The following is a 20,745-nucleotide window of genomic DNA, read 5'->3' as shown; positions in this document are numbered from 1 at the left end:
GGTTGGATGGCATCATCACTGACTCGATGGATGTGAGTTTGAGTAAACTCCAGGAGTTGTTGATGGACAAGGAGGCCTGGTGTGCTGCAGTCCTGAGCTACTGAACTGAACTGAAGAGCTGTTGGAGGAAAGGGTCTGCTCAAGACTACATTTCCCAGCCTCCTTTGCATCCAGGTAGAATCATGTGACTAGTTCTCACCAATGGACTGTGAGTAGGAGTGATGAGTGTCGCTTCCAGGAAGAAGAGGTTAAAACCTAAGCCGTGAGCCCCCCTCCCCCTCCACTTCGTCCTTCAGTGTGGTGGCCAGATGGAATTTAGATAGATATTCTGGTTAAGATAGAACCTCTTGAATTTAGAGGAGGGCAGAGCCACATGGTGGAAAGAGCCTGGGTCCCAGGCCCCTGACCAGAGGCACCCCCAGATGTTTGAGATAGAAATGAATTCATTGTGTTAAATTTCGGATTTCTCTTTAACAGAAGACAGGGTTATCTGGATGACTAGAAGAGGATTTGTCAGCTTAGATTTGTTCTTCCTCGCTGAGAAAATGTCTTACCGTCACCCTTAGCCTCTAATTCCACGGGGGGATGGGTGGAGCTGGGACTTCCGCCTGGATTAGGACTCAGAGCCTCCAACAGTTAGAATACTGGGGCAGTGAGTGACCTGACAGTGCGTGCGGGGCCCAGCCTGGGTAAGGGAGGCCCTGCAGCAGTCTGAGCACCCTGATTCTTCTCGAAGCACACACGCATGAGCCACAGCCTGGCCTCGGGCAGGAGCTCCTGGTCCCTCGTGGGATCCTGAGAGCTCAGCGTGTTCGGCTCAGTGCCGGGACAGTACGTTCAGCTGTCAGGAATGGAACATCAGCGAGGTTAAAGAACTCCCCTGAGTTCATGGAAACGAGAAAGCGATGGAACAGAGACGGGAACCCCTACCTCCCAGGCCAGCGGCAGCCCGTGCTTTTGAATCCCATCCCAAAGTTTAATAAATGATGTTGGTGCTTTGCTTGTATCCTTTGAGCATTTACTGTCCCTGCTCAGGCTTTGGGGCTTGCTCTCAGCCCTTCCTGGGGTGTGTTGGAAGGGCCAGGGTGTTCATTTTTTCAGGAACAGCTCTTAGCCAGTGAGAAAGGAGAGTTGAAGAATAAATACCCCAGCTCCCTCACTCCACAGTGAGATAACCCTGAGATGCATCTCCCTTGCATCCTGGAGGCCCACAGTGGGACTGAGCCCTGGTTGCCCATGATGGTGACCTGCTTAACACACATGCTTCCTTTCCTGGCTCACTTCCCCACTCTGTCTGGTGCGTCCTGGGTTTCTTTTCCTAACCCAGGGATTGAACCCGCATCTCTTGCGTCTCCTGCATTGGCAGGCGGTTTCTTTACCACTGCGCCACCTGGAAAGCCCCTTCACAAACTGTACTCAAATCCTTGCCTCTGGAGAACCCAACCTAAGACACAAAGTGTGGTTTGCACACGGGTGGTACTGGTGAACTTTTAAAGACAGACTGCTTAAATGTGAATTTAAAGAAGTGTTTACGAAATGACAATAGAGATATGGCAAAAATTATGAAGACGGTATGAGAACAACAAATGACAATGCTGCACTGTACAGTTAAAGGTGAGGTGTCTCTCCTGGCCAGAATGTAGGCATGTACTTTACTATCCCAGCATCAGCTTGGCTGTGCCCTTTCTGCCAGGACTGCTGGGAAACTTAAAGAGAACTCTTTTTCAGCTGCATTTTTAGTTTCTTTTTTCTGGTATTTTCATTCTTGAAGGATGCCTTGCTTCTAACATACAATTTCTTGCCGAGTTCATTTTTAACTAGTGTGTGTTATGAGTCATTAGTACCAGCTGCCTCAGACCTGGTTGGCAGGAGGTTGGAAATGCATTATAAATAAAGGATGTCATTAAGTGTGGGAACTTTGGAATCAGACCCCAGCTCCACAGCTTGGGGGGACCTTGGGTACTCATGTCACTTTGTATACCCTTGGTTTCATCATCTATAAACGTGAATGGATGAAGGAGGCCTGCTTCTCAAAGATTAAATGAAATGAATCCACATAAGCACCAAGCTCAGAGACTGGCAGATAGTAAATAATCAGCGTTAACTGTTAGGACTGTCATCATTATCATCATGATCGAGTTTTTCATTCTGGTACCTGGGGGACTCTACCCCCAATATCAGGTGTAACCCTGGGTCTGTACCTGGCCTTGACAATCAGGAATGGAAAGGTCACCATTACTGTCTAGGCCGAGGCTCTGTGAGGGCAACCACTAACCTCTCAGGGCCTGGTACGGTGCCTGGCACACACTCAATACTTGCTGAACGAACGGATAAGGGAGCAGCTATGCCATCGGCCATGGCGGGCAGCTCTTTGAGGGTACCACGCAGCCAGGGTATCCCGGGGCACTTGAAAGCCTTCCTGCTGTGGGCTGCGGGGCCCAGAGGCACTCTTCTTTAATCCTCATGGCAGTCCCGCAGTGGGCTGCCTCCCGGAGAGGCAGAGACGCAAAGGACTTTGTCCACAGTCACCCAGGTAATGAGTGGTGAAGACCAGGTCAGCGGCAGACCCCCTCCTCCTCCCCACCCACCCCCACCTGCGTGCGCTCCTGGGCCCCGAGTCCAGCTCTCCCCAGAGAAGTGAGCTTATTTCAGTCTCTTCCTCACTGACCACAAAGACTCAGTCCTGTCCTCAGAAATATTTGGAAAGTTTTATTTAAATGTTTTGTGTTCCCTTTTAACCAACACCAAAAAGAGAAAATTTTTTGGCTGTTTCAAACAGGAGCGTCCCTTCAGAGAGGAGCTGGCGTGTGTGTTTAGAGCCGGGAAGCGTCCGCTTTGCCAGACTCCTCTTCCCAGCCTGGGTCACCCGGGGCTGGACGGCCAGTCCTCGGAGCCGACTTCCTGGGAGCCCCGGGGCGACCTTGGAGTGAGTGAGCAAACCTCCCTCCTGAGGAGGACCTGGTCTCCCCTGCAGTTAGGGACGGACTTGGGGAATGGGCCCATGAGCCTGGTGGATTCCAGAGGGATGGGGAACGGGGTGGGGGAGGGTCAGATCCAGAATGTTCCATAGAAGCTCTAGGCCTCTGGGTCTGGAGCAATAGAGTTGCTAGAAAAATAAGAGGCTTTGAGAAGTTCTGCAGTCTATGCGCTCTGCCTGCCCAAGAGAAACCTACCCTGTCGGCCAAAAGGGGGCAGCGGGTGGCGGGGGAGGCTGGAGGCCAGCAACTGATCTGGCCGCAGTGGAGGATTCCAGAGGGGAGCCAGGCGGGCGGCAGGCAGACTTTGGTTTCCTGGGTCCCCTTGCTGGCAGCGGCAGAGGCGGTGGGGGTCTCTGCCTCCCGCCTCTTTGAGGTGTGGGCTGCCAGGCCGTGGGCAGCACCGGCCATCGGTCACGGGCTGGTGGGTGCCCGGGCCCCGGGCCCTCAGAACAGGCTGCCCAGGGGCAGCAGGGCCAGCAGGAGCAGCAGGGGGCCTGGGGCGGGGCTGCTGGACGAGCTGGCTGAGGCACAGTGGTCGCGGTTGGCACCAATGCAGGCCGCGTAGGCCATCACGTGGGGGATGTAGTTCTGCTCGTGGACGCCGTGCAGCAGGTGCGCCATGGGGCCCTTGGCAAAGACGGCTACATCCTCCCCGCCGTGGGTCTCGTGGCGCAGGGGCACAGCGGACTGCGCCTGATAGTTGTTGTGAGCTGTGGGCCAGAAGAAACGCTTACTGAGCACCTGCCAGGGGGCCTGGCACGGTGCAGCAGCTCTTCCGTGCCCACTTCCGGACTGGCTCAAATGCCCTCCTCCCCCGTTTTTTTTCGAGGTGGGGGGCCACTCTGTGCAGCACATGGGATTCTAGTTCCCCAACCAGGGATCAAACCCGTGCCGCCTGCATCGGGAGCGTGGAGTCTTTAACCACTGGACCACTCGGGAAGTCCAGAATGCTCCCATTTTATAGAAGAGGAAGCTGAGGCTCAGTGAGGGAAAGTCATTTCCTACACTAGGCCACAGGATTCAAGCCTGAGTCTGTTCTGACACAGAAGTCTGCTCTCTCAACCTGCAGATCTCATCTGGGCTGTCTGGATTAGAAGGGAAGAGCCAACCCAGGAAAAGCCTCTGATCCTTGGCTGTGCCATTAGACCCCCAGGGGGGTGCTGGGGACATCATGAACAAATATTCAACAATATGGAATCAAATAAACTGGGAAGGTGCGCACACACTGGAATACTATACAGCCAGTAAAAATGACGGTACAAAACAGCAAGCACCTGCATGTGCTAGGTACCATGCTAAGCTCATCAGATCCAGCTAGCCCTTCAGACAACCCTGGGAGGTAGACCATTCTTCTGAAGGAAACTGAAAATGAGGAAGGTGAAGTTATATGCCCAAGGTCACAGAGTTGCTAGGATTTGAGGAGGGGATTCAAACTGACATTGTTCTGACTCAAGTCCTGTCTATTCTGGGACACCTCGCTCCCAGCCTTAACCAGAGGACCACACAGTTTCCGAGCTCGTCCCCAAGGGGGTGCCCTGTCCCCTCCCAGCCCTGGGCCTTGCGTTCTCACCATAGTCCACCATGGAGACATTCTCTCGCTCACCACCCACCACCTTGTAGCCAGGCCCGTTGCCGTACAGGATGGCGGTGAAAGGCTTCTTGTCTGTGTCGCTCACCATGGGGGCCAGACCTGCACAAGAAGGCATTGGTCCAGGGGTCATGTTGGAGCACCAGGAGTCCAGTCCCTAACCCCCAGCTAGGGTCCCTGGGTCCCCGCCCAAGGAAGCCACCTTCCAAGCCCAGTTTATTTCCAACTGACCATCCCTCAGTTTTGATTGTGCCCGTGTCCTCCCATCTGTTGGTCCATCCTTCCATCCAACCCTGCATTCTCTTCTCTCCCCTGTCCATTAATCCATCCTGCCTCTCATTCTTCTACCTATCCATCATCCTGGTGGCCACCCAGGCATCACTTCCCTCCACGCCCCCCACCCTCTATTCCCCCACCTGCCAGTAACTTCTTTTCCCTCCCCAATTCCGAGTCCCACATGTGCCAGGCCCTGGGCTTGCCAACTCTCCTACCCTACCCCTGCTCCCCAGTGGAAGCCTACCTACCAAAGATAGAGTTGCCACGGGGGGTGTACCCGCCAAAGGTAAAGACGTGGGAGTGGTCAGCGGTGACAACGGTCAGCGTGTCTTCTACGGAGGTCATAGCGCCCGCCTGCCCGATGGCCTGGTCCATCTCCACCGCTTCATGCAGCGCCTGCTTGGCTTTGCCCTCGTGGTGCCCGTGGTCAATCCTGCCCCCTTGGGACACCAAGGCAAAGCCCTCTGGTCAGGGGGCGGGGGACGAGGTGTAATCCCCGATTCCCATCCCCCTGGGTTAACCGCCAGGTTAACCTCCTCGATGGGAGCTCCCCTGGGCCGGGCACCATGCCAGGCATTTAATACAGCTGTTCAACCTTCCCAGCAGCTCAGATGGTGAGTCGCTGGGCCACAGGCCCACGTGTGGACAGTGCAAAGTCAGGTTTAAGGCAGATCCACCACCCCACGCTGCTCTCTGAGCTGCTTCTTCAGCTGCTCGGAGTCCTGAAGACCTCGGAGAGTTAGGGAGAGGACCCAACATGCCTGAATACCTACTAGGTGCCAGACAGAACAAGCCGACGTCTTGTTCCCCATTCCCAACAACTGGGCAGAGATGGGTACAATCAGCCCAGTTTACAGATGGAGCAACTGAGGCTGAGACTGGGGAACTGACGTGTCCAAGGTGAGATCTGCTGGGCTTTGAATTCACATGACCCACTCTAAAGCCCTGTTTTTCCATCTTTGAATACATCCCCTCTGAGTATAAAGTGAAAGTGAAAGTCTCTCAGTCGTGTCAGACTCTTTGCAACCCCATGGACTATACAGTCCGTGGAATTCTCCAGGCCAGAATACTGGCGTGGGTAGCCTTTCCCTTCTCCAGGGGATCTTCCCAACCCAGGAATTGAACCAGGGTCTACTGCATTGCAAGTGGATTCTTCACCAACTGAGCTCTCAGGGAATTACTCCAAATTACCGAGTGTGAAGCACACTCTTAGAGGGGAAAAGCCCTCGGGGCCTGGGCAGTGCCCACAGAAGGCTTCCATAAAGGCCTGGAGAAGCCTGCACCCCATGCCACCTCCCCCCAGGTGAGCAGAGCAGGCCTGGCTCGGTTAAGCCTGGCTTGGAGATCACAGCTGAGACTGTGTGACTGCAGGGAGCGCCTCCCGTCTCTAAGAGGAAGACGATGCCTGGGTGGACACTCCCAACTCTGAGGGTCCGGAGCCTGGGCGCCTGGCCGCCCTGCCTTCCTGCTGGCCTGGGCCTCACCACACAGGCCTGGCCGGCTGGCAGGGCGGGTCCCTCCTTTGTTGTGGCTCTGGGAGCAGCTGGCCTGGCCGGCCCGGTCCTGGCCCTGCTCACAAAGAGGACCGCTCCCGGGGGAGCCCGTGTTCACCACCACTGGTTCCTGGCTGCTTCCTCAGCGTCAGAGGCCCGTTTGGGGCCAGGCCGAGGCCGCTGTGCTTGAGTGGGAACCCCGGGGTTTGGCAGGAGAGCAGCCAAGCTGGGCTGGTGGCCGCTGGCCTCTGGAGGGGGTACAGGCGCGAGCGTGTGTGTATGTGCGGTGGGAGGACGTGTGCAAGTATGTCCGTGTGTGCACGTGTGTGTCCAGGCAGAACAGGAATAGTTGTTAGAACTTTGGAGGATTCCAGAGACTTTATCATTTCCTCTTACTTTCTGTTGTGATCGCCTTAGCTATTGGGCAATCATAATAATGATAATAATAGAAGCATTGAGGATTTATTCTCTGCTGGGCCCCCTTCCAAGTACATTATGTCTCTGGACACAATGGATGCTAATAGTCCTTCTTGGAGAAGGGGACTATTTTGGGCCTCATTTTTACAGCAATGCACAGGTAAAAGTCACAAGAGTCAGTGGGTGGCAGCACTCGGACAATGAGTCCCGGGCCTCACGACAGCACTGGGAAACCCCAGGAGTCTCGGCAGACAGCACAGCTGCCTCCCGAAGGGTCTGGCTCTCCCAGCCCTAGGGACCCCAGGATATACCCAGGGGCTGCCCTGGGCCTTCTCCTCTCTGGCTTTGGCCCCATATGGGCCTAATAACAGCAGAGGCCCACTGTCCAGCTGTGAGGGCATCCACAGACCAATGGGCATCTGGTCGACCCTGGGCCAGTGTCCTTGGGCCCAGCCAGGCAGCTGGTCAGGGCACCTCTGACTACGGGGGCTTGCAGACTTGTCTTTGGGGAGGAGTGAAGCTGTGGGGGCTGCACACCCCTCCAGAGACAGGCTTTGGGGAGGAATTTCCAAAAAGGAAGAAAACTGCCTCCTCTCTCAGGAAGCCTTCCTGGACTGGTAAGCCAGATGAGCCATCTCCACACCCAAAGAAGAGCTTGTTGGGTTGGGAGCTTCAGCACCGCCCCTTCTCTCCAACTCTCTCATTCATGGCCCATCCTCCCCAAAGGAAGCTCTCTGCTTATCCCCAAATGGGACAGTCCTCTCCGAGAGCTGACCACCCGACCCCTAAGCCCACCCAGAAGCTCCCAGGGAAGCGGCCTTGCAGCTAGGCTTGGGCCCCTTACCTTCCACCAGCAGGAAGAAGCCTTTGGGGTTCTTGTTCAGGATCTTGATGGCCATCTCTACCATCTCGGAGAGTGAAGGGTCAGTCACGTTGTTCCTGTTGAGTTCATACTGCATGTCCCCCGGCTCAAAGAGACCTGAGAAGGAGCCAGGAGGGTGTGGGCGTCTCAGGGAGCAGAGGCTTCTCACGCACAACTTGGGGGTAAAGGGCGGTGGGGGGCGGAAGCAGCTCTGGGGGTCTCTGGCAGCCTGACTTGTGCCAGGTGCTCTGGGAGGGCTGCCTCTGTTCATCTTCTCAGCCTCGCCTTGGTGGTGGTGGGGGCACTGTGTCCATTTCACAGAGGAGACTGAGGCTCAGGTGTTCTGTAACTCGCTACGTTCAGCTGCTAATGGGAGACCTGGGATTCCACTCCATCAGCCCACTCCTAGCCCAGAGGGCCCTGGACAAGCCAGAGGATTGTGTCCCGGCCTCAATGAGACAGCCTGGGTGTGTGTTTACATGTCAGGTTTGAAGGGCTCAGTGCTTATACACTGAAACAAAAGACGGTTTGGGGTCACTGTGTCTGCTATTCCCTGAGTGTGGTTTTTTCCCTCGTGAAACAAGGAGAGAGATCCATTCCTTGCTCATATCACAAGATTCCACATGTACTGGATTGCTGTTTTCCAGTCCTGGATGTGCTTCCAGAACACCTTGCCCTTCCATTAGTAAGCGCAGCCTAACAGGAGCTCCAAGGAACAGATTGCTTACTCTGGGCCACATGTTGTCCTGTGTGCTTTGGAAGCAGCTGGGCCCAGCCTCTGAGATGTCGCCTAGCAGCCCTTCCTCCTGGAATTCACGCTCACTGAGGCCTCCGGCCAACAGCCCGCACTGACTCCTTAGCCATGTGAGTGAGCCACCCTGGAAGTCCCAGCCCCAGTCAAGCCTTCAGGGGACTGCAACCTCCTGAGAGACCCAGCTAAACCACTCCCAGATTCCTGACCCAAAGAAACTGTGAAAGAGTAAATGTTTGCTCTCGTTTTAAACTGTAAAGTTTTGGGATCATCTGTTATGCAGCCACAGAGATAACTTATACATTAGCTCATTTAATCCTCATGTCACCTGAGGCAGGCCCGATCACTGTACCCACTGTATAGAGATTCATTATCCTCATTTTATAGAAAATGGAGGCACAGAAAAGAGAAGTCACTTGCCCAGGATTGCACAGCTCATGAGTGGTAGGAACTGGATTTGAACCCAGCAACCTGGCTCTAGACCCATAAATGGAATGTTCATGCTACATGGGTACAGGCATAATTCTCTACAGGCAGTGTGGCGTATGGGGTGTGCGCTGCGTGGCCCAGGCAAGCAGAGAGCTGTGTGCGTCTGAGCGATCCTCCAGGTGCCCTGCTCTAAGCCCAGAATCTCTGAGGCCACGCCCAGGGCCCAGGGGCCGTGTTCCTTGAGAAAGGCTTGCAGGGGGCTTTGCCACCACCTGCTTGGCCCAACAGCCAGGAGGGAAAGGGGACCCAGATGTCTGCAGTGGTATTCAGGGTCTCATTCCACCTCACCTGGAGCCACCTTGGGTCCCACACCTATTACCCAGTCCCTGGGGAGGTGGGGGCAAACCCCTCCCCCCCAGTCAAGATCAGTGGAGACAATCTAGCTGGCTTCTGCCCTGGCAGCTCTGCAGGGCTGGCTCTGCGTCCCCTGGCTCGACAGCCATGGATGTGTTTAAGTCCCAGCACCAGCTAGGGTTCAGACTCACCTGGGCCGTGTGACCCGCCAGAGGTCGTCTCCCTTCTCTGAGCTTTGTTTCCCTTTGTGCTCAATGGAGCTGTTCGCCCCGCACGGCCAGCAAGTTTCAGGTCTAGTTCTATGAACCAGAACCCCTCCCTCACCCTTCCCAGGTCCTGGAACCTGGGGACAAAGGTCCCTAAGTTAGGGTGGGGGCGACCTGGGCCTCGTCTCCCAGGACTGGCTCACACAGCCCTGGCCCCAGGGCGCCCAGCTGGATGTGCGCTCCACCCCCTCCACTTACCCAAGAGGTAGTCCACGGTGTGGGGGTCAAGGGCCAGGAGATCAGTGCGGTTCCAGACGTAGTGAGAGTGCTAGAAGGAAGGGCCAGGGTCAGTCACGCTGGGACCGGGGGAGTCAGCTGGCCTCAGCGTCTGGGGCACATATGTGTGTCCTTCAGTCATTTAACAGTCCCTCTCTGAGGACCTACCATCCCTGCCTTCAAGAAATGGCAAATAAACAGGTAAGTTTAATGCAAGGTGATGAGAATTCTGAGACCAGGGTCATTGTGAACCTAGAGACAAGATCAGGGAGGGCTTCCTGGTGGAGGTGAGGTCCTCATGGGGACTTGGAAGACAAAATAAGAACTGAACAACCTGGAGTCAGGGAACAGCGTTCCGAGCAGGGGGGGGGTGCTGTGGAGCAAAGAGGAAGGCACAGATCACCAAGGGCCTTGAGCACTCACTGAGAGGTATGGGCTATGTGTGTTCTCAGAGCCAGGAAGGAAGGAAGTCTGCCCTGGGGACCCCAGCTACGGGGGGAAATAAAGGAAGGACAGCTTTCCCAGGGCAGAGGCCACAGGAAGGGACTGGCCAGCTTGCCTGGAGAGGGTGCCTTTCAGGCCTGGACTGGGGGGTGGGGTCCTGAACTACCAGGAACCATCTGTGTGTCCTTAGGAGAGCTCTTCACCTTCTCTGGGTGATGGCGTTGGGATCAGAGGTTTTTCAAACCTCCGGGGCTGCTCTGGGGAGGAAGGTGGGAAGGCTAAGAAAGTGGGGTTCCCCTGCTATCCCTCACTTCATGCCTGGGGGGCCAAGCTCTGGTCCCATGTTCCAGGTAGAGAAACCGAGGCTGGGAATGGCGGTGTCTCTCAGGCTTGGGCTGGGGTGGGGCTCTGGTCTAGCCAGAGCTGACTCAGAAGGCACGGGAAGAGTTCAAAGCAGCTAGGTCCTGCCCCCACCCACCCCGGGGGACCGTTCCCCGTCCCTGCCCCCACCTCAGTCTTGGCCTAGCTCCATCCCACAAGGCCTCCCCAGGGGCCAGGCCTGGAAGCCTCCGAAACCCAACCCCAGAGTGACATCAAAGCGGCTGCCAGGCTGCTCCCCACTGTCTTCAGCTCCGACCACAGTCATTTCCAGACCCCAGCTGCCCCAGGCCCCAGGGCCTGCAGACGGATTTCACGGGCCAGAGCTGCTCCCGGGAGCCAGTGCCCAGGTCTTCCCACGCTTCGGCCTCCCTTCCCCGGCCAGCACGTGCCCTGACCCCGGCCCCTCCCTGCCACCGCGGCCTGCGAGATTCCCCCAAGCGTGGCCTCCTCCTCCCCTCCCCGTTTCGGGGCTTCTCAGCCCTTCCCTTGTGGTCTGTCCCCTCTGGGTTCCCGTAGGTGCTGGGCATCTCGCCATCCAAGCAGTGTTCCACGTTTCCTTGGCCATCTGATTCATCCTTTGGACCTCAGGCCTCGCCAGGGGCCCCGCACGCAGTAGGGGTACGGTGGGCTGCATGGCCATGCAGGTCACTCCTTGGCCCACCCTCTTCCTCACTGCCTGAAGGAAGGAATCAATGGGCACCTACTATGTGAACTTCCCTGCTCAGACGGTAAAGCGTCTGCCTGCCGTGCTGGAGACCCAGGTTCGATCCCTGGGTCAGAAAGATCCCCTGGAGAAGGAAATGGCAACCCACTCCAGTAATCTTGCCTGGAAAATCCCATGGATGGAGGAACCTGGTAGGCTACAATCCATCGGGTCGCAAAGAGTCAGACACGACTGAGCGACTTCACTTTCACTTTTTCATGTGACATTCAGACACCTTTGACTTTGAGGTCCTTTGGTAAGGTCCTTTGGGCCTGAGCTAAGAATTACAAACCCATTCTACAGAAATGAACAGATGCAGAGAAGGATTCCCCCCAGCACCTCCCCGCCCAGTCGTCAGGCAACTGGACAGGCTACCTTGTGTTTCGGTTTGAAGCTCTTCCAGATGTCGATGAGGTTCAGGCCGTCCAGCCTCGTGCCTCTGGCCTTCTCGTCCAGCTCATACTCCACATCGGTTCTGTTCTTGGGGAACATGTACTTCCGGCCGCCCCCCATGATCACCTAAAGGGGACACAGCCGTCAGTACCCCAGGGGCGCCATGCCGTCTGGAGGTTCCCAGAGGCCCAGCTGGAGAGCTGGGCTCCGCGGGGGACGGACGGAGTGGACGCCTCTCCGGCGCGGTGAGTCCTGGCTCCAGTGCGCACCACCTTCCCTGAGCCTCTGCTCCATCGGCTCGGCCAGGAATGAAATCACGAGTCTACTGGGATTGTGGTTTGGGCTTCGGAGTGCAATACTGGCGCTAACCTCCCTTACCTGGCTTTCCAGAAGCCCAATACCGACTTCGGCTGGTGTGAGAGCAGCGGCATCTTACAGCGTGTGTGGCGGGGACTAAGGCCTTGAGATTGCTGTTGTTTAGTCGCTGAGTCGTGTCCCACACGTGCGACCCCATGGACTGTAGCCCGCCAGGCTCCTCTGTCCATGGGATTCTCCAGGCAAGAATACTGGAGTGGGTTGCTCATTTCCTTCTCCAGGGGATCTTCCCGACCCAGGGATCGAACCCGAGTCTGCGGCATTGGCAGGAGGATTCTTTACCCCTGAGCCACCTGGGAAGCCCTAAAGGACTCGAGATACCTGATCTTGTTCAACGTCATACAAGGCTGCAAGGCTACCCACGTCACCTCTTTTCCAAACAAATGGGTGCAGAAATATGATTTCTTTCCCCTAAGGCTACACAGCCAGCGAGGGTACAGAGCCGGGATGTGAACCCAAGGCGCCTCCAGCTCCTGCTGTGTCCATGGAGCGGAGGATGGGGACTCCGACCGAGAGCTGCCTCCTCGCCCCCCACCCGCCCCACCGGAGGCGAGAGGCCTCTGCCAGGGAGGTCTTGGGGCAGCCCAGCTGGGAGCCTGGCAAACAGCGGCCAGCGCCCACGTCTGTGTAGTCACCGCCAGGCTAATTTTACCCACCGCGCTGACCCACGCGGGCAGACGGACGCGGGGCTGTTTGTTTTCCTTGGGAGACCATGTTTGAAGTCCTGACTATTTTTAAAATGGGGGCCAAGGGCACAACAGCCGCCGCCCGCGCTGACCACCACGCCGGTGTCCTCCTGTTACCGCGGGCGTCAGCCCAGGCCACTGCCCCTGGCTGACACCTCGGGAGCGCAGAGTCCAGTGACGGCCGGCCTTAGACTCGCCGTCCCCGGGGATGGCATTTCACAGGCGCCCTCCTCAGAGCCCAGGTTCTGCCGGGTGGACAGGGAGCCAGGAGCCCAGGCTGGTGGTACAGATGGCAGATACAGGGCCATCCCGGATCCCGGGGAACCAGAAAGGCCTCTGAAGTCAGACTGGGGTTGGAATTCTGACTCTGCTGTATCTTGACCAAGGTCCGGGCGCTTAAGCTCTCTGCGGCTCCGGGTGTCCATCTATTAAATGGAACGGACAGCCCACGCACAGGACTGTCCCGGGAGGAAACGCAGTGACGAGCAGTCCAGTCCCGGCCGCCCCCCGGGGGCTGGCTTCCCCTGCAAGGCGTTCTCACGGCCAGCAGTAGTGGAGCTCAGCGTGGCTCCGTGAAGGCAAGCTCCTCACAGCCAGCTCCAGCCAGGAGCTCCGTGGGGCGGGGCAGGCTCGTGACAGAAAGGAGAAGGGGACCCCGGGTCACTGGCTCCCTGCCCCCCTCCAAACCGTTCCCACAGAACCTGACCCCTTGGCATTTTCAGAATGGAAAATGAAGCCCCCAATCTTCTTGCCTGGAGCCTCGTCATTTCCAGCCCCAACAGGGACTTCACACACTCATTAAACTCCCAAATAACAGACTTGCTGTTTGGCTTTGGGGTTTGGGTTTGTGTCTTTCATTTTTCTTTTTCTTTCTTTTTCTTTTTTTTTTTAGTAAAAGATATTTATTTTCAGGGCGGACACCAGCATTTTTGTTTCATGTGCAGCCTGGGGGGCTTTGTGGTGGGGGGCTCTGCGGTGGGGCGGCGATTGAGGAGCAGAGAAGGACAGGGGGGCTGAGGGAGGAGATGGGGGGCGGGGCGGCCCTCCCAGCGGCCGCACCCCCTCACTCAGGCCGGGGTGCAACCCCCCGCCCCTGCAATCCCCTCCTCCTCTGCCAGCAAAGCCTTCCTTTAAGCTCCTGTCCCCTTCTCAGGCAGTTGCCGCCAAATCTCTCTCAAGGGCAGTCCCGTAATTACACCCTGCACTTGTACAACAAATGTTCTCACATCCATGACCTCATCTCGGCCTCCAGCAGCCCGGGGAGGCGGGGAGGGGACGGGGCGGGGGCACTCTGCTCTTGCTGCACAGGTGGGGACACTGAGGCTCGGGGGAGGGAAGCAACCTGTCCGGTACCCGCAAAGTCCGAAGGGTGCTCTGCCTGAGATACTAGCTAGCTAGGAGCTGGTCACCAGGACTACACGTCCCGAGAAGGGCAGCTTAATCCACGGCTCGGAAAAGAGAAACGAGAGGTTGGAAGAGGGGCAGGTGGCACTTGGAAACTGGGGGCATGGCATGGTGGGGTCTGGGAGCCAGGGAGTTAGTCTGGTGGGGGTAGAATCAGACGGAGTGGGAGGGGCCTGGGGGCTCTCTCTGAGCCTCCCTGAACCCCCATTCTAAGCTCAGGGGCCGAGGCCCCCTCGCCTCCTCACCAGCACCCCCACGGGAGGTAACAAGACCTTGAAAAGGGAACAAGCCAGAGGGTCTCATTTAAGAAACAGAAGGTGGGGACCCATCTGAGTGTCAGGCGGATGATACTGGGGCGCGTGTGTGCAAAGTGCTCCATACGTCAGAGCTCGTGTTTCAGGACAGGGACACCTAGCCGCTCCTGCGTAAATGCTACCCCCTTCTGAACACTCACGAGGCATCAGGCCCAGTGCCAAACTCTTACAGGGATTATTTTATCTAGATCTGGCAATGGGCTTAAAAGGTAGGTACATTTCACAAAAGGGCTGTAGAAGGGAAGGCTCAGAGAGGTTAAGTAACTGACCTAAGGTCACACAGCTAGCAAACAGCAGGCCAAGAACGTGACCCCAAGTTCTAAAGTAAGAGCCTGTGCCAACCACGGCTTGCACATCGCCTTTTCTCTGGGCACGCTGCCTGAGTGCACGGGACTCACGGCTGTCCGTGCATGTGGGAACGTACGGGGCGGGTACCGGGTCACCCCCACGCTCCAGGGCAGCGCCAGTTCCCAATGGACAGAATAATCCCTGGGCGCCTGACTCTCGGGGCACGGTGGCGGCCCCATCAGGGTTCATCTCTCAGGCCCACCACAGTGAAATCCCACAGTGCCTCCCTGCCTCAACCGCAAATCCCCTAATGGGCCGGGAGCCCTCCCAGGTGAGTGCAGAGCCTGCTCAGGCCGCTTCTTCCGGGCCAGTCTGGGCCTGAGGCCTCAGGCCCACCAGGGGCCCCGCCTCGCCTGCCCTGCCCTGGCTGTACCCTGCCCCGCACTTGCCTCGATGTCCTTGACGTTGTGCATGAGCTGGTAGGCGATGTCCTTGCAGCCCTGGCTCAGGGCCTCCGGGGGCATCTCGTTGTCTGAGTACCAGTCCCGGTCAGCGGAGTGGGCGTAGGAGGCACTGGGGGTGGCGTGGTTCACTCGCGTGGTGGTCACGATGCCCACGGATTTCCCTGAGGAGTGGGGGAGGAGGGGTCGGGTTCATCTGGACTTCGGGCTGTCCAAGCCAGCTCTCTTCTCTTTCCCTCTCTCAGCTAAAGATGGGCCAGTTCCACTGCCAGCCTGGGCCCCAGGCTCCCCATCAGTACCAAAGGCAGGCTTATGTGTGTGCTCAGTCACTCGACTCTTTCTGACCTCATGGACTGTAGCCCACCAGGCCCCTCTGTCCATGGGACTTCCCAGGGAAGAATACTGGAGTGGGTTACCATGCCCTCCCCCAGGGGATCTTCCCGACCCAAGGATCGAACCCAAGTCTCCTGCATGTTCTGCGCTGAGCCACCTGGAAAGGCAGGGTGGGTGGCTTCCAAACAGCCAGACAGCTCAGACCCTCTGCCTCTGTGACCCTCCCCACTCCCAAGGGTCCCTGAAACATTAGCACCTAGGCGGGAGCCCTCCTCTCCACCGAGGACCCCACCACACCCCACCCCTGCAGGAAGTCCACGGCTGCCCTGCAAAAACTCAGGGGTCCCTCCGAAGGGCTCTCAGATGGAGTGTGGCTCTGTCACCAACATCAGCCAGACTCACACCATGACTCCAGGGATGTCGGGGGAACATCCCGGTGCCTCCCAGTTCCAAGGAGGAAAGGAACAGGGGTAGACAGCTACTGGACTCCCACGAGACCAGCGCTGGGCTAGATCCCTCACCTTCCTCACGCTGAACCTGTGAGGGGCTATGTTTTCAAGCACATTTTATAGTCAAACAAATAGACTCCAGGAAATGAGCTGGGGGCAAACCCACACTGAGAAGCCTTGAGCCTTCGCTGTCACAGAAGAAAGTCCCTGAAGAGTTCGCAGAGTCCCGGAACATCAGAGCTGGAAGGACCCTGGCGAGCCTCTTTTTCTGCTCTCTCCCCGTTGTACAGTTGGAAGGACTGAGGCCCAGACGGGCCACAGAGCCGGGCCCCTTCCTCACGGCTCGCCCCACTCACCCGCGTCCTTGGCCCAGCGCAGGATGGAGGTGACCTCGTTGCCCTGCGTGGTGTTGCACTGGGAGCGCTGGGTGGCGGCACTCACCCCCACGGTGCCCTCGTTGGCCTTCACCCCGCACAGGTAGGCAGTGGCGGTGCCTGCGCTATCGGGCACCTGGGCGTTGGTGTTGTACGTCTGCGGGCGGAGAAGGAAGGTCAGGAGACAGCCTGGCCTTGGCCCACCCTGCTGCCCCCCACCCCCACTCACAGCCCGGGGCCTGGACACAGGGAGACAGAGGCCTCCTGCGGTCTTGGCTGAGTCCTGCTGCCCACCGAGGTCTCCCCACCCCTAGAGCCACCGGATCCCCCAGCTGCCTGCCTCCTGCCCCCCCCGTGCCCTGGCAGCCAGGGCAGCAGGAAGGGGCAGGAACGCAGTGTTCTAGCACATGGAGACTCGTTGGGCAGAGGGGTGAGGCCTGGGTCAGCTCTCCCTAGGTCTGGAGTTCCGGGAGCCAGCAAAGGGTGGAGGAGGCAGGTGAGTGTGGAGAAGGGAGCAGGTTCTTGAGGGAGGCAGGGAGGCTGGGGAAGGGGAGGGAAAATGAGAGCGGGGCAGCATCTAGGAGGAGGAAATGGAGACCCCCTTATTCAGACTTCCCTGGTGGCTCAGAGGTAAAAGCGTCTGCCTGCAATGTGGGAGACATGGGTTCGAACCCTGGGTTGGGAAGATCCCCTGGAGAAGGAAAGGGCAACCCACTCCAGTACTCTTGCCTGGAGAATCCCATGGACGGAGGAGCCTAGTGGGCTACAGTCCACGGGGTCGCAAAGAGTCGGACACGACTGGGCGACTCCCCTTCACTTCCTCCTGGGAGGGGGAGGCTCGGGGCAGGAGCTTACCTTGGAGAGGGCCACATAGGGAAACTTGTCCATCTCTAGCCTGGTCTCCTCTCCGGGGTTGTGGTGGAGCTGACCCTTGAGGATGCGGGCGGCTGTCACCGTGGAGACGCCCATGCCTGTGGTGGAGGTCGGGGGTAGTCGGGGAGCTCAGGTTTTCGGGCTCCTAGCCTCTTCAATCAGGCCTCTCAGGCCCCCAGAGCTCCCCAGCCTGGGGCCGAGGCAGGTTCGGCAGGGGGCACCAGACCTTCCCTGGTTGGGCAGGGGGCACTTCCTCCTTCCTTCCCTAGACCCTCAGGGTCCACAGCCTGGCCCCACCCCCCACCCTCAGCAACATGTCCCCAGAGGCCAAGCCTCTATAGCACAGCCTCCTTCACCTCTGCCTGGCCCCCCGGCCCCCCACCCCAGGCCTCACCATCTCCCAGGAACATGATGACATTCTTAGCCACATTGGTGTTGAGAGTCTGAAGCCTCAGGGCATTTTTCAGGGTCTGCTGAGCTTGTTCTCGCCAGTACTTGGGATCTTTCTCTTTTTCTGCAGAGACAGAGAGGCAGAGTTATTCAGCAGGAGCAGGGCAGCTCCCCCAGCCCCCGCCATTACAGACCCCAACTTCTCATCATGATGGCAAGGCTGCCTGCAGTCAGCAGAGCAAGCAGTCATTGCCCCATCCCAGACAGCCATCCTGAGGTCTGCCAGCCTCTGCCAGGCCAAACAAGCCTGAGGACTCTGGGTCTTCTCCCCACACCGGAGAGCGGAGGAACCAAGGCTCAGAGACGCCAAGAGACTCGCCCAAGGCCACACAGCTCTGGCAGACACTGGCAGAGCTGGGCTTCACTCCAAAGCCCATGCTCTTTCCTTCCACCCAGTGGAGAGACATGTGCTCAGGCAGCAAATGAACAGTGCGAGCACAATCAGGAGGGTAATGTTTAACCTATTCAAGAGAACAAGCTACTTCCAACGGCAGGAACCCCCAGATGTATCCCAGCCATCAATTATAAACTCTGCTTGGCTTATTCATTAAAGTAGGCTCAGCAGGACCCTGACTCAGCAACAGCTATTTAGCAGGGCTGGAAAGCAAGGCTTGCTTTTTTGTTTACCGTTTCAAACTTAAAGGAGTCACATACCTCACTCCTGTGAGTGTAAATTGGCCAAGAAGGCCAATTTCCTTTGTCCCTAATTCCTGGGAAAACCAGGAATGCCTGCTTCTCTGTCTGTCTCTCTCCACCCCCACCACCCCCACCATGTCCATGGCTTGAGTCATCAATTTTCCAGTGGAAAGAACACTCTAGGGCTTGACAGTCCTCGCAGAACAGCTGCTGTGCGGAGCAGCTGAGCTCCTGGGTCCTCAGTCTCCTCCCCGTCAAATGCGGGTGTTTGCACCTTCAGGGTCTCACGAGGACAGGATTAGATAAGGCAGCACACGGCCCTACAGGAGAGGACCAACACCCCACTCCCAACATCTCCACGCCAGACCCGGACTCCCCTTTCCCTCCAAGCAGAGGCCCCAGATCCCCGTCCACGGGGGTCAGGGCCCTCCCACCACCTGCTGCTTTCTCCTCTGTGCTCGGGCCCCTCCAAACCTGCCCATCACAACACAGAAGCCTCGAGAAGGGCCCTCCTCGGGGACGCTCTCTCTCAATGGCCCCCATTGCCCGGAAGGACGGCGGAGGCCAGGAGAGGTGGGAGGGTCGTGTCCAAGGTCATGTTACACATTCACGACTGAAGACACAGGCCTCACCCCGTGGCCCAGCCCAGGCCCAGGCCCAGGCCCGCAGCGCGGGGGAGGAGCACAGCTTTCCTGTTATACGGCCGTGCTGGCTCTCTGCTGCTGCACGCGGGCCTTCTCTAGTTGCAGAGCGCTTCTCGTTGGAAGAGAAGCATGTGGAATCCTCCTGCATGGGACCGAACCCACGACCCCTGGGACCGAACCCACGACCCCCACACTGGCAGGGTTCTCAACCCCTGGACCACCAGGGACGTCCCCACAGCACTCCCTTCTTAGGCACGGTGCCCAGGCTGTGCCAAGAGCCTTCCCCTCCCCGGCAGCCTGACGGAGTGGCTACCATTACTTCCTCCACATTACGGAATGGGGAAACTGAACACCCTGAGATTTGAGCCGCAGAGGAACCGGAAAAACACACGCTACTCTTGCGTGGGACAGGCAGTGCGGGCAAGGACACGAAAGGAAGCCGTTCTCACCTCAAGCCTGGGAGCCGTCCGTGCCCCACCCCGCTCCCAGTGGCCCCATCCTCACCCCGACCCCTCAGCCCACCACCTTCATGCCGGCAGCCCCCAGCAACACTCCTCTTTTCCAAAGCTCCTCAAGTTTAGACCTCCCAGCCAGAGGCTCCTGCTGGAGCCCAGAGAACTGTGGTCCTTCCATCCAGCTGAACGCCTTTATGCAAGTTCCTGCCACTTGAGTTTCTGTTCCAGGAAAACTAGGGGACGGAGCTACTCACAAGCAATTCTAGGACTGAAAGACGTAAAGCCTGAGCAAGTGCCCTTGGCCAGTGGTTTTGCTTTTTTTAAACTTGGGTTTTCAAATAGAAGTTTTTTTTTAATTGAAGTATAGCTGATTTACCACGTTGTGTCCATTTCTGCTGTACGGCAAAGTGACTCAGTTCAGCCCAGTCCAGTCGCTCAGTCGTGTCCGACTCTTTGCAACCCCGTAGACTGCAGCACGCCAGGCCTCCCTGTCCATCGCCAACTCCCGGAGTTTACTCAAACTCATGTCCATTGAGTTGGTGATGCCATCCGACCATCTCATCCTCTGTCGTCCCTTTCTCCTCCTGCCCTCAATCTTTCCCAGCATCAGGGTCTTTTCCAATGAGTCAGCTCTTCGCATCAGGTGGCCAGAGGATTGGAGTTTCAGCTTCAACATCAGTCCTTCCAATGAATATTCAGGACTGATTTCCTTTAGGATGGACTGGTTGGATCTGCTTGCAGATCAAGGGACTCTCAAGAGTCTTCTCCAACACCACAGTTCAAAAGCATCAATTCTTTGGCGCTCAGCTTTCTTTATGGTCCAACTCTCACATCCATACATGACCACTGGACAAACCACAGCTTTGACTAGATGGACCTCAGTTATTCACATATCTTTTTTTCCCCATATTCTTCTCCATTACGGTTTATTCCAGGATTTTGAATATAGTTCCCTGTGCTGTACAGTAGGACCTTGCTGTTTATCCATTTTATATGTGAGAGTCTCCATCTACTAACTCCCAACTCCACGGGCGAGTGGTTTTGATCAGGGACCTACTAGCTGTGGGCAGGTTTCAATGAACACAGTGCTGAGGCTTTGGTCAAGGAGCTTCTTTGGCCATTTGGGTGCCATCTGGGTGGTGATGACCTTCTGCCTCTCCTGCCCTCCCCCTGGCAGCTGGCACACGCCCTGGGGCCAGGCTGCCGTCAGCCTCCCTGTTCCCGTTGCTTCTTCTCCAGGTGAGCCCTGTACCTGTTTGCCTGCTCCGTGGGGGACCGGGAGTCTGGTGAAGGCACAGCCTTGTCTTTCTCACCAGCGCTATGCCAGGGTCCAAGAAGGGTCTGGTGGGTGTCAAACGGACTTCATGGTCTGAGGACTGGTTTAAGCAATGGTGACTTTGACGCTCAGGAAGCTATTGAGCATCAGGAAGCTATTGTTTTTGGAGACCATTA

The 20,745-nt window shown here is 57.3% G+C and overlaps 1 protein-coding gene across 2 annotated transcripts in view; it reads right to left on the bottom strand.

The window, feature by feature from the left end:
* Positions 1-2,689: 2,689 nt before the first annotated feature.
* ALPL (alkaline phosphatase, biomineralization associated) overlaps positions 2,690-20,745 on the bottom strand; it is a 62,789-nt gene continuing 44,733 nt past the window's right edge. For both annotated transcript variants that reach the window (XM_043909115.1, XM_043909116.1), the window contains exons 3-12: positions 17,503-17,622; positions 17,091-17,206; positions 16,218-16,392; positions 15,068-15,243; positions 11,534-11,677; positions 9,613-9,682; positions 7,597-7,731; positions 5,091-5,282; positions 4,549-4,668; positions 2,690-3,688 (exon numbers count right to left, since the gene is read on the bottom strand). In XM_043909115.1, coding sequence (XP_043765050.1) covers positions 3,423-3,688; positions 4,549-4,668; positions 5,091-5,282; positions 7,597-7,731; positions 9,613-9,682; positions 11,534-11,677; positions 15,068-15,243; positions 16,218-16,392; positions 17,091-17,206; positions 17,503-17,622 — 1,514 coding nt within the window. In that variant the 3' untranslated portion in view covers positions 2,690-3,422. The remainder of the gene's footprint in view (positions 3,689-4,548; positions 4,669-5,090; positions 5,283-7,596; positions 7,732-9,612; positions 9,683-11,533; positions 11,678-15,067; positions 15,244-16,217; positions 16,393-17,090; positions 17,207-17,502; positions 17,623-20,745) is intronic.

The sequence above is a fragment of the Cervus elaphus genome, chromosome 8 (assembly GCF_910594005.1).
Source record: "Cervus elaphus chromosome 8, mCerEla1.1, whole genome shotgun sequence".
Lineage (NCBI taxonomy): Eukaryota > Metazoa > Chordata > Mammalia > Artiodactyla > Cervidae > Cervus > Cervus elaphus.
Note: the sequence above shows the minus strand (reverse complement) of the source record. Positions and strands in the feature narration are given on the sequence as shown.